This window comes from Mustela putorius, unplaced genomic scaffold, assembly GCF_011764305.1.
Source record: "Mustela putorius furo isolate JIRA1106 unplaced genomic scaffold, ASM1176430v1.1 tig00003845_pilon_pilon_pilon, whole genome shotgun sequence".
Classification (NCBI taxonomy): domain Eukaryota; kingdom Metazoa; phylum Chordata; class Mammalia; order Carnivora; family Mustelidae; genus Mustela; species Mustela putorius.
Genome location: NW_025421998.1, coordinates 78,983,311 through 78,995,992, shown reverse-complemented (window position 1 = coordinate 78,995,992; position 12,682 = coordinate 78,983,311). Strand labels below are relative to the sequence as shown.

The following is a 12,682-nucleotide window of genomic DNA, read 5'->3' as shown; positions in this document are numbered from 1 at the left end:
TGCTTGTTGTGGGAGCCACAGGTTCCCCACCTGCGCCCGGGCCCTCGAGCCGCCCCGCCTCTGCCCACCGGCGCGGCAGGATCACGGGGTTGGCCGGCCCCGGGCGGGCAGAGGAATTCACGAGGCGCTCACGTTCACCTCCAACGCTAACTCCGCCTATTTAATCCCGGCGGCTCCCCCTCTTCTCCTCTGGCTGCTGCCCGCCCCTTTCGCCCTGGTGGAAGGAAACATTCCGTCTCCAACTCGACGTGTCCGGAAAGCTCCGGCCAGTTTCCCTTTCGCTCTGCGACCGCGACCGCGGCTGCGAGCCGCGCGGCTCCCTCCGACCGGCAGGCGCAGCTGCCGCGGGGTTGAGGCGCCTGGGGGCCGCGGGCCGAGCGGCGGGGCGCCCCGAGCACCATGCTGGACCCGTCTTCCAGCGAAGAGGAGTCGGACGAAGGGTTGGAAGAGGAGAGCCGCGATGTGCTGGTGGCGGCCGGCGGCTCGCAGCGGGCGCCGCCGGCCCCGGCTCGCGAAGGGCGGCGGGACGCGCCGGGGCGCGCGGGCGGCGGCAGCGCGGCCAGACCGGTGAGCCCCAGCCCCTCGGTGCTCAGCGAGGGGCGAGATGAGCCCGAGAGGCAGCTGGACGAGGAGCAGGAGCGGCGGATCCGCTTGCAGCTCTACGTCTTCGTGGTGAGGTGCATCGCGTACCCCTTCAATGCTAAGCAGCCCACCGACATGGCCCGGAGGCAGCAGAAGGTGAGTTGCACGCAGGACCAGCTGCCTCCGGCCGCCACTTCTTCCTTTCCGGAGTTTTCTCCCGGGAGAGCTCCGGGTCGCTTGCCCTCTGCCCTTGTTCAACGTGGGTACTAGTTTTGTTGGTCTTTGAGCTTCAAGGGGATTTTCGGGGGCGGGGGGAGACCGTGCTTGAGCCGGCTGGGTTTCGGGTTGCAGAGGACGCGTCCTCCCCCAGCCCCCTTTCCCGTCGGGAGAAGCTGTCAGCTTGGCAGGAGTGAGACTCACCGCTGGCGCCGGCTGTGCGGTGGCTGCACCCGGTGGGGCTCCCTTTCGGCCAGGTTAGTATGCAACTCCCATAAACTTTAATTTCTAACGGCCATGGTGCATTCCTGTCCCCCTGCTTCAGCTGGAGCTGGGCTTCGCTCTGGGTGTAAAGGATTGTGTAGTTAGGCGAAATGGGTGAAATCTGGACACTTCTGTTTGAAGTCTTCACTAGGGCGAAGGGGTAGGAATTTTCCTCGTGAATAATAATAAAAAAGTTAAGCTTCCTATACCGCTGGAAAACTAGGACTTCAAATCCAAACCCTAGAGAAGGTACGCAGTTTTGTAGAGTTGCTGTAGGTGAGTAGTTCCTGGTCTGAGTCGGCCTAATGAAACGCACTATTGATGAAAAACAAAGGATTGGCACATTGCCCCTCAGTAAGGAATGCGGGTTTTTTTCTTTTCTTTTTTTTTAATCCCAAAGTGGTAAGGAATTTCAGGTGTAATGTCTGCCAACTTTAGTTTTAAAACCAGTTTCCAGGGGTCTAACGTACTGTAACAGATGAAAGTCATGACTCAAATTGCCCTAATCGGGTAAATGTTCCAAATAAAACCTGTCTAGGAAATCTAATAGAATGCTGTACCTAAATGTTCAGGAAAAATATAACCATCTCCTTAGTTGGACAATATGTGGGGACCCAGAGAGCTTGTAATTTGCCCAAGGCATATCTAGCTGCATAGGTGTTTTCTGAAGTATTAAGCCTGTGAGCAATCTCTTAAATTTGGAGAGCTTGTGAATTGCCTTCTGAAACACTGCTATAGCTTTCACTAAACAGTCTTCCCGCCACCCTCATTTATTCAGCCTTTAAAAACACCTAAAACTAAGAAGCGGTTTTGAACCTGTCATTCTCTGGGAGTACCTATGGGATGATTCTCTGTAGCTGTGGTCTAATTATACAGATCCTTCCAGAACCTAACCCTGTAGGTAATTCAGTCACAAGGCTGGAGCTGGAAAAGATGTATCCTGTAGGCAGACGACTCATTTTGCAGGAGAGCTGTATATCCAAGCACCATTTCCTAATTTCAGACCAATTGAGGGTCAGGTCAGCTGTGGCTACCCCATGGAGTTCTTGTGCACCTTCCATCCCACTCCTAGCTAAGTACTTCCTCACTGCTGCTTCTGTTGCTGTCACCTGTTGCTTCTCCACTCCATAGGTCAAGCAGCTTTCAACCTCAGTAGTCCTTAACTAAGTGTAAGTATTGACCTATGTTCTCTGGTCCTATAGCATGCTTCTGAATGTCATCCAGTCATCACGTTGATCATTCATGCAGAATTTAAGCTTATTTTTGGTGTATTAAAGTGACTATGGTTAGACTAAGGGTATGCCTGTTCTGACTCTTCTGTAAAAAGTCAGTGGTAGCTGATCTTTAAGGTGTGTATTTGTCGCATTTTGTTACTGAAACTTGTTCATAGCTGCAGATCTGATTCCTATTTAAAAAGTTCTTGCAGAACTTGAACTTCGAAACATTCACAATATGAAGGAAACGGCTATAACCTTATCCAGGTGTTACCAAATCCAAACAAAATCCTGTGTCTGATCTCTGCAAAAATGTTCGGCATGTTTGAAGACTTGAATTCTGTAAATGTGGAGAGCATTGCACGATGCATTCAGATTAGCCTGAGTTTTTATTAAGGGGGATGCCATGTAACAGTCGAAGTATGTATTTCCCATATTTATATATTTAAAGATTTTATTTGACAGATCACAAGTAGGCAGAGAGGAGGAAGCAGGCTTCCTGCTGAGCAGAGAGATTCCCAATGGGCTGGAGGGATCATGACCTAAGAAGGCAGAGGCTTCCCAATTTGGGCTCAAGATCACCAGAGAGGCAGGCAGAGAGAGACCCTGGGAGAGCCTCATGACATAAGCCGAAGGCAGCGAAGGCAGAGGCTTTAACCCACTGAGCCACCTAGGCGCCCTGTATTTCCCGTATTTAAAAGGCTCCACATTTTTTTTCCCTCCTAACATGCTGCTTACTAAAGAGAGCTGGAGCATTTCTTGGCAGTAGTTTTCCTCCTAGGACAGTGAAGTGGGAATTTATATTCTTGTGAATTTGATGCACAAGTCAATTAATGCCAAAATCTTCAAGTCTTGAATTACACAGTTGGGTTGTATAAAAACAGCATAATTGCAAAATCACTAATCCATCGTATATTTTTATTCTCTATCTTCAAGTAGTCAGATACCTAGTAAAAGGATTTAAAGGCTCAAATGTTCCTGAAATGCATATTGCTGCTTACTTAAAACTTTGAGAATTTTAGAAACTTTCAGATTAAGATCTGAAAGTGTCTATAAATGACGGAAGAGCCATACCTGGACTGTCCTCCCTCTGTTAAGGGCAGGTGAGTTTCTGTGAACTGCAGCTGATCTGCAGAGAGAGTGTGGTTTCCCCCTTTCTTGGCTCTAAGGCCCACAAATTGAATTAGGGGTTTTATCCATGAGTTACTTGAGAAAGCTTAGTAGCATTAAACTCAGTTGACTAAAACCTGCCTTTCTTTGCTTTTGGCCAGAAAACTTCAACTCGGAGGAATGAGTGGCTGGCATATGCCACTTAGGTCCTGACTACTGATGACTGGACCCAGATACTGACAAAGCTTTGTACCCAGTGGTCCTACCACCTGAATGAACATATCCAGGGGTTCACATGTGATACAAATATGATGCAACCACTGATGGGGAAAGGATTTCAGCTGTGAAGTGCCTAAGCCTGATGCTTTTTTGCCTTGGTTACTTCTGCACCATCAGAATACTAGAGCCTGTATATAGGACTCTAGATCTTTTTTTAGAAGATCTAGACTTTGTATGACCTTGCATTACTCTAGGTCTTTGGTTACAGGTGGGATCAGTGTTGAAGCTACAAAACAATAACACAGATAATCAGATCTGTTTCATTATAAGGCAAATTAAAAGGCAATTTGTCAAGCCTTTGGAAAACCGGGGACCGCACAGGAGAAAACCGGTGGTGTCCATGGTGATTAGAAGGTAGGAAGAGTCTGACAAACATAATGGCCACCATAACAGAGGTTAAGTACTTTCACTCATACAGATATGGACTTAGACTACAGGCCATCATTTAGAGCTACATTCTAAATGTATAGGACTTAATGTACTAATGTACTAATAGTTTAGCTGGGTGGTTACATGGTTTTTGTTTTTATTGAATTTACTAAAGTCAGCTGTTGAAGTAGCCAGCTAGTTAGAAATGAACAGGAATTGGGTTGCTGGGGTGGCTGGGTTAAGTGACTGCCTTCAGCTCAGGTCATGATCCCAGGGTCCTGGGATTGAGCCCCACATTTGGCTTCCTGCTCAGTGGGGAGCCTGCTTCTCCCTCTCCCTCTACCTGCTACTCTCCCTGCTTGTGCTCTGTCAAATAATTCTTAGAGGGGGGGAGAAAAAAACACGGGGGGGGGCACCTGTGTAGCTCAGTGGGTTAAGCATCTGTCTTTGGTTCTGGTCCTGATCTCAGGGTCCTGGGATCGAGCCCCACGTCAGGGTCTCTGCTCAGCAGGGAGCCTGCTTCCCCCCTGCCTCTGCCTACTGCTCTATCCCCCTTGTGATCTGTCAAATAAAATCTTAAAAAAAAAAGGTCCCTGGATGGCTCAATGGGTTAAGCCTCTGCCTTCAGCTCAGGTCATGATCCCAGGGTCCTGGGACCAAGCCCCGAATTGGGCTCTCTGCTCAGCGGGGAGCCTGCTTCTTTCTCACTCCCCCTGCTTGTGTTTCTTCTCCCTGTGTGTCTCTCAAATCTTTAAAAAAAAAATGTGTAATCATTTTGTATATGAATCATATACTTCTGTTCTTTGCATTTTGTGTGCATGGCCACTGTACTCACAATAAATTGTGACTTATTAAACCTTCACAGGGAATAATCATTCCCACCACTTTGCATAATTTACCTCTAATTCTAAGTTTGAGGAGTGTATACAAATACTGTGAAATCACGGTTGTGGGGGAAGTAAGCCATTAGGTAAAACTGATCAGGAAGAGTGCATTGTAGGGAAATAGTATTAGGTGAAAAAGGGGGCTTTCCTAGAACTGACATGTTCCGTTACAATAAAACAGCCATTTTAATCTCTGGATAGTCCATTAGGTTTTTAACATTGATTGCTTTGATCACCCCCCCCCCCCCCACACCAAGTTCAGGGAAAGAACCAGTTTTCTAGGAAAAAAACCCTATAGGTTTACAAAGGTTGAAAATTCCTTACCTTCCACTAAGAGCCCTTGTCTTAGTGTTGCCCCTCTTTGGTGCCAGAGCTACATCTGTGGCCTGGATGCATTCTTAGAGTGTATCTTATAAAAACCTCGTCTGTATACATGGACGTGTCGGATTTACTCGAGTTTCAAAGAATTAGGTATAGTTTGGGGAAAGGGAACAAAAGTAAAGTCAACTCATCTTTGGAAACTAATGTTCTTAAACCTTTTTTTTTTGCCTTATTTTAGAAAGCAAATGTGCATGGGGGGGGTAGAGGAGGAGGGAGAATCCCAAGCAGAAGCCCCCCCCCCCAACTGTGAAGCCTAATGAGGGGCTCAATCTCATGACTCAAACCCTGAACTGAGCTGCAACTGAGAGTCGACATTCAACCCACTGAGCCACCCAGGCACTCCCCCAACCCTCCATGTTTTTGAGATTTCCAGGATCCCTCCCCTAACCCCACCCTGCCCATAAAAAAGCCATCAAAATGGTTATACCTGTTGGTATAGAACAAAGGATTGCCAAGCAAAACTTTGTTAATGCCTCTGTCAAACCCAAGAGACCATGTAGGAGCCCCGTTGTATGCCTTGCTTTCTTGTTTGCAGATTTCCAGCAGATGATGTGAAAGTCTTAAAAAGCCACCCTCTTCAGGGAGTTAAGATAATTCATTCCATGTGCTCTCAGCCTTTGGTACATGATGATACAAATGTTGAAGGGTTGGGTTATGTTGGCTTTTAATCGGAAATACGTGGTCCTCTGGGGAACGAGGTGGGAACGGCACTGAAGAACCTCAGACTGACTTCAGCGTCTCAGGCAGGCGTGTGTTGCTTCAGTTCCTTTAACCCTCCCCAGGGTATCTTGAGACCCTTGCACTTAATTTAATGGAATGAGTTGTGCTAATGAGAATGCCAGTGGATTAAGTGATACTGGCCTTTGCTGCTTTCAAAAATGAAATCAGAGGCAATTGTGATATAGTGACTGCTTATAAACTGAAGTAGAATAACGTAACCCTGTTTTCCCTCTCTAGTTTTTTTCCTTTTAATGGAAACCGTTTCCCTGTACACTCACAAGATAAATAGCATGATTTGTAAGGTCATTAAAGAACTTTAAACTGAAAGCGAATTGCCAGGTTATGAAATATGGAAATTCTGAGTGGAAAATCCCACCAGTTACCATTTGGTAGTGAGGCAGGCCTCTTGAGTGGTTGTGCTATTTTATATAATATTTCAAGTTGATTTAGCTCTTTGGAAGAAGTGGTGGGTCATGTAGTCTTGGGTGCTTCCATTCTTAGGCTATATCTAATGACCAGTGGATGAATCACTGGAACAAAGGACATCTTCCCAAAGTTAAAAATGTTCAGGAATCAAATTATGAAACTATTGTCCTAAATTGGTAACACTTCATTTTAGGACTGCTGTATTGGTCCCTTTGTTTCAAAGTCAGCTAAGGAATTTGGTGGGATTTCCTTTCGTTAAAAACAACGCCCCCCAAAACCAAAAACCTGTGATTTCTGTCTTTAGCAGTGTGTTAGAATTATCTGGAGAGCTCTTAAGAATCCCATCAACCAGGTTGCACCCCTGACTAATGAAATCAATCTCTGAGGTTGCAGTTTTATTTTTTAAAAGATTTCCATTGGAGAGAGACACAGAGCTGGAGGAAGAGAGGGAGAAGCAGGCTCCCTGCTGAGCAAGGAGCCCAATATGCAGCTTGATCCCAGGACCCTGGGATTTTGACCTGAGCTGAAAGCTGACTGAGTCACCCAGGCTCCCTAATGTGGTAGTTTCAAAGCTTTCTAGGTGATTCCAGTATAAAAACAAGGCTGAAAACTGCTACTGTTTGTTAAGACTACTGGGCTTATTTTAATCTAGGCAAGGTGAAAGTATTTGCAGTAATGAGATTACTGTGTAATTAAACCCATATTCCATATTAAGGTAAAGGCAGTAGGGATGCTCTAATATCCGAATATTCTAGACTCTATTGAATCAATACGGTGGGAGATCAGTACATATGAGACTTCTAAAAGGTCTTTAATTAGGTAATATACAAGAGGCAATTAAATTGCAATTGTGTAATCACTGTAGAACCACAGATCACAGAATTAGCAACAGAAAATGTAGGATGCTCAGGGTAAGCCTGAGTGTTGCCTTCCATCCCGAAATAAACTGGGAGAGTAGAGTGAAATCTGAGTAGGAGTTGACATGAGTAATGTCTAACTGAAGAGTAAATTCACCAAGGTCTTTTCAAGATCATTAGTGGGAGAAATATTTCCCCTGTGTATGCGGTAGTAGTGCATAAAGATCTTTCAAAAAGTGAACCTCCTAAGGCATTCCTAAATGTGTTCTGAGTGAAGTGCTTAAATTTCTTGTTTAAACAGTTCTAAGTCTTTTGATATTTTTCTGTGCAGTCTTTTGGCAAAATCTTAGTGTAGAAAACCTATTTCAAGTTATATAAGTGTCAGGCCAGTGTTGTATACCTGAAATGAACATTGTGTATCAACTATAATAAATAACAGATTAAAAAAATAGCATTAATGGGTTAAGTTGGTTTGCATTTGGGAGTTTATTTGTAGAGTATCATGGATGGTCTTCTCGAAACTTTATATCCTCACCTTGTAAACCTTATGGTTTGAATATTTTCATTTTCTAACCTGGTTAGTGATGAATCTTTACAATGAAAATGTTATTGGGGCAAAGGCTATGAACAATTTAAAGACTATCTTTCCAGTCTGGTAGCTGAGACGATTGTTAACTTGCTCTTTGCTGATTGTGAGGATGAATGAATGTATGGTCTAACATCCTTTTCACATTTTTTTATTGAGATCCTGGTTTTCCTGATGGGAACGCTTATCAGTATGTTGAGGATAGCGTTCCATTGTGGAAAGGTTTTCTTTAATAGGTCTCTTACTGTTTTTAGATATAGTTTATTTTTTTTTTCCTTAACATTTATTCTCTTCAACAACTTCCCATCTAGAATTGTTTGAAGCAGGGAGTTGACTTATTCCCCCAAATAGCTAAGCAATTCTTGCAGCCTAATTGATTATGCTCTACTTCTATTACCGAGCTATAAGGCAAGTTCACATTGTTTCCTTCGTTAACTCATTGGTCAAATATTTATTGAACCTCTACTTAACACTACCAGATGTTTTGGAAATTCAGTAAAGAACAAAACCAGCCAAAATCCCGCTCACAGGCTAGTGTTATAGGCTGTGTATGTTTTTTCTTTACATCTTTCTCTAGGTTACTTATTCTAACTGATCTAGCTCTTCGTATTGCTAGTACCATGTAACTTTGATTTAGGATAATCCTATTTTAATAACCTGATGGGATTAATTCCCATTTGTCAAATTCTTTTCATCCTATTCCACCCTCCCCCTTCTCCCCCCTTTTAAAATTGTAGCAGTAGAGCAGCTTTTTGGAGATCATGTCTTCAGAGGGCTTGGGCTTCATTCTTCAGTAGTATCCATACATTGTGTGAGGAAGGTTTTTCCTTTCTCTGGGTCCTGGTTTTATCACTTGTAAAATGGAGATAATGGCCCCATAGAATTCGTGTTATAATTAAATTAGATGACCTATAAAAAGTGCTTAGTTTAGTGCCTGCTGATGCACATTCTCTAGGCTACGTGCTAGCATTTTTTTTTTTTTTTTGTTAAAGCAGTTGGGGGAAACTATGACACTAAATTCAGTCTTCGAGCAACATAAACATCACCTCAGTTAGTAAAGCCTCTTATGTCTTTGTGATGTTTTGTAGGTTTTCTTATATAGACCGAGGTTTATAATCAAGGTTATCTTGAAACATTTAAAAATTTTTTTATTGTGGCTTATCTTTTTCTATTACTATTATAAACTAACTTTGTTTTAAAATTTTTTTTAAACTTAATATTCTTTAAAGATTTTATTTGAAAAAGGGAGAGATAATGAGAGATAGCATAAGCAGGGGTTTGGGGGGCACAGAGAGGGAGAAGCAGAATCCCTTGCTGAGCTCTGGATCCCAGGACCCTGGGATCATGACCTGAGCAGAAGATAGACCGTTAACCAACTGAGCCACCTCGGTGCTCCTAAACTACGTTTTTACTGATCATGTTCCTCTATACTACTGATGGCTTCAGTAATGATTACCTGATCCTTCTAGATGGTCTTTGTGGGTGCTTGAATCCTGATAGTAATGACTTGTCCTATCAAATAGCTCTACCTTTTAGTTGATGTCACTAGTAAAAATGTTCATAATAGTTTATTTTTTGCCATACCTTTGTCTTGATCCAGGCTTTACGGAGGAGTGCTTCTGGTATTATACCAAGGAATATACTGTATTTTAGGATGTTCTTTATTCTATTTTTTCATTACATTAAAAGGATAAAGCTATCAGGAATTGACTTTGAATGTTATCAAATTACTCTGTGACTAGTTTTAATATTGTTAAATCATATTTACATTTCTAGGATAATTGCTCCCTGATTGTGATTCTTATTTATCTTTTTATTTTTAAAGATTTTATTTGACAGAGATACAGCAAGAGAGGAAACACAAGCAGGGGAGAGGGAGAGGCAGGCTTCCCTCTGAGCAGGGAACCCCATACAGGGCTCCATCCCAGGACTCTGGGATCATGACCTGAGCTGAAGGCAGACACAACGACTGAGCCACGCAGGTGCCCCTGATTGTGATTTTTAAAACACTTGATTTCCCATTCCCTAGACTTCCACTTTATTTTTTTGCCTCTATTCAGAAAGGTATTTCATTTTCTATGCTGGCTGTTGTAACAGGTTTTATTTTTAAGGAATAGTACTGAATATATTAATTTTGCTCAAGAATTTTTTTTTGTATGTAAGGTAGCAGATGCTTGTTTGACAGAAGAAAGAATTCACTCATGAAATTAATAGAATCTATTTTGAATTTTTCCTCTTTATCCTATGAGATATTTTACTTATTCTACATTCAAATGTGAACATTATGACTTCAGAAAATTGGCCATTGGTTTTCAAGTATATTAACGTAGTTGGACATATCTCTTTTGTTTTCTTTACAGTTTTCAGTCTTCAGATTTTATTCTCTTTAAAAATTGGCTTGAAGGGCATCTGGGTGGCTCAATCAGTTAAGCATCTGCCTTGGGCTCAGGTCATGATCCCGGGGTCCTGGGATCGAGCCCCGAGTTGCTCAGCAGAGAGCTTCCTTATCACTCTTCCTCTGACCCAATCCCCTGTTTGTGTCTTGGTCATACTCTCTCAGTGAAAAAATAAAAACTTTAATAAAAATTGGATAGCCCAGATATTTTTACAAAAATATGTGTTAACTTCATAAATTTTGTTTTATAGTTTCTATTTGCCTAAGGGTGGTTTTTTTTTTTTTTTTTTTTTGTGGCAGGGAGGGCTAAGTAAGGAGAGCTATAAGGTGGTTCTTTCATCTGGCAGCTTAATTAGGATCCTTTTCTGCTTTGTAATGAAAATATATGAAGCTATGAATTTATCTCTAGATACAGTTTGGCATTGTCTGTAATATTAAATTTTTGCTAAATGTTATTTTTTCTTGAACTGGTATTAGCATAGTTAACTAGAATACTAAAAAAAATTTCTAGTGTTGGGGCGCCTGTGTGGCTCAGTGGTTTAAGCCTCTGCCTTCGGCTCAGGTCATGATCTCAGGGTCCTGGGATCGAGCCCACATTGGGCTCTCTGCTCAGCGGGGAGCCTGCTTCCTCCTTTCCCTCCGCCTGCCTCTCTGCCTACTTGTGATCTCTTTCTCTGTCAAATAAATAAAGCCTTAAAAAAAATTTCTAGTGTTGAGGTTTTCTCTTTAATTTCTGATTTTATGTTGACCGTGCGATTCAGTGAACAATTTTTTTTGTAGTATAATTAGTAATAAGGTTTTAATTTTAAATATTTATTTAAAGATTCTATTTATTTGACAGAAATCACAAGTAGGCAGAGAGGCAGGCAGAGAGAAGGGGGAAGCAGGCTCCCCGCTGAGAAGAGAACCAGATGTGGGGCTCGATCTCAGGACCCTGAGATCATGATCTGAGCTGAAGGCAGAGGCTTAATTCACTGAGCCACCCAGGTGCCCCTTATTTTTTAGAGTGTAAGTGAGGGTGGGGGCAAAGCAGAGCACCCGGAGCAGAATCCGAACTCACTGTGGAGCCCCACAAAGGGCTTGATTCCATGACCTGGAGATTATGACCTGAGCTGAAATCTTCTGATGTGTAACCAAATGAGCCATCCAACCACCCCCACTTACTATTAAGATATTTTATATTACAAATGATGTGGCAAATTTTCTGACTTTGGGATTTTTTTTTATAAATCTAATAATTAGCTTTATAGTAATCATTCCTATCTTGTCATTTTTTAAAAGATTTTATTTCTTAGACAGCAAGAGAGGCAACACAAGCAGAGGGGAGCGGGAGAGGGAGAAGCAGGCTCCCTGCCAAGCAGGGAGCCCAATGCTGGGCTTGATCCCAGGACTCTGGGATCATGACCTGAGCCGAAGGCAGATGCCCAATGACTGAACCACCCAGGTGCCCTTTTCTTATAATTTTTATAGTGAGTACATTACTCTGCTATAATTGTATCTTTACTTTATTTCCAGAAGTATTTAACTCCTATATATTGATGCCAATTTTTTTTAAACATATAATGTATTTGTTTCAGGGCTACAAGTCTGTGATTCATCAGTCTTGCACAATTCACTCCCCATAGCGCATACCCTGCCCAATGACCATCCCCAGCTGCCCCATCCCTCCCTCCCCCCTCCCCTCCAGCAACCCTCAGTTTGTGACCTGAAATTAAGAGTCTCTTATGGTTTCTCTCCCTCTGGTTTCGTCTTGTCTCATTTTTCTCTCCCTTCCCCTGTAATCCTCTGTCTTGTTTCTCAAATTCCTCATATCAGTGAGATCATACGATACCTGATTTCCCTAATTGATTATTTTGCTTAGCATAATACCCTTTGGTTCCATCCACGTCATTGCAAATGGCAAATTTTGTTTTTTTTTTTTTTTTTTTATAGCTTCATGGTATATATATTCACCACATCTTTTTTATCCATTCATCTGTCGATGGACATCTAGGCTCTTTCCATAGTTTGGCTACTGACATTGCTGCCATGAATACTGGGCTGTTGATCCCAAATTCTTAATAGTGTAAAGTATATAATTAAAGGAAGCTCCTTTATCACTGATTTTGATTCATTTAGTGCGGTGGTAGACAAGAATTCTTTGTCCACCTTTAAAGTTGAAATTAAACTGTTGGGAGTCTCAGATATGGATATCCATAATCTACTTGATTCTGTTCACCTGTATGTACATGTAAACACATACATCTGCATATGCATACATGCATACACATTTTGAGGTTATTTTATATTGAGAAGAATGAATACAACAATTTTTGCCAAGTCTTTGGCAATGACGATTTCAAGCTCTTATAAAAGCAATGTTTCCATCTTTTCTGTTTTTTTGTTTTGTTTTGTTTTCA

At 42.4% G+C, this 12,682-nt stretch overlaps 1 protein-coding gene across 21 annotated transcripts in view; it reads left to right on the top strand.

The window, feature by feature from the left end:
* Nucleotides 1-285: 285 nt before the first annotated feature.
* Nucleotides 286-12,682, top strand: part of CADPS2 (calcium dependent secretion activator 2) — a 525,179-nt gene continuing 512,782 nt past the window's right edge. For all 21 annotated transcript variants that reach the window (XM_013050847.2, XM_045062940.1, XM_045062933.1 and 18 more), the window contains exon 1: nt 286-738. In XM_013050847.2, the coding sequence (XP_012906301.2) occupies nt 400-738 (339 nt within the window). In that variant the 5' untranslated portion in view covers nt 286-399. The remainder of the gene's footprint in view (nt 739-12,682) is intronic.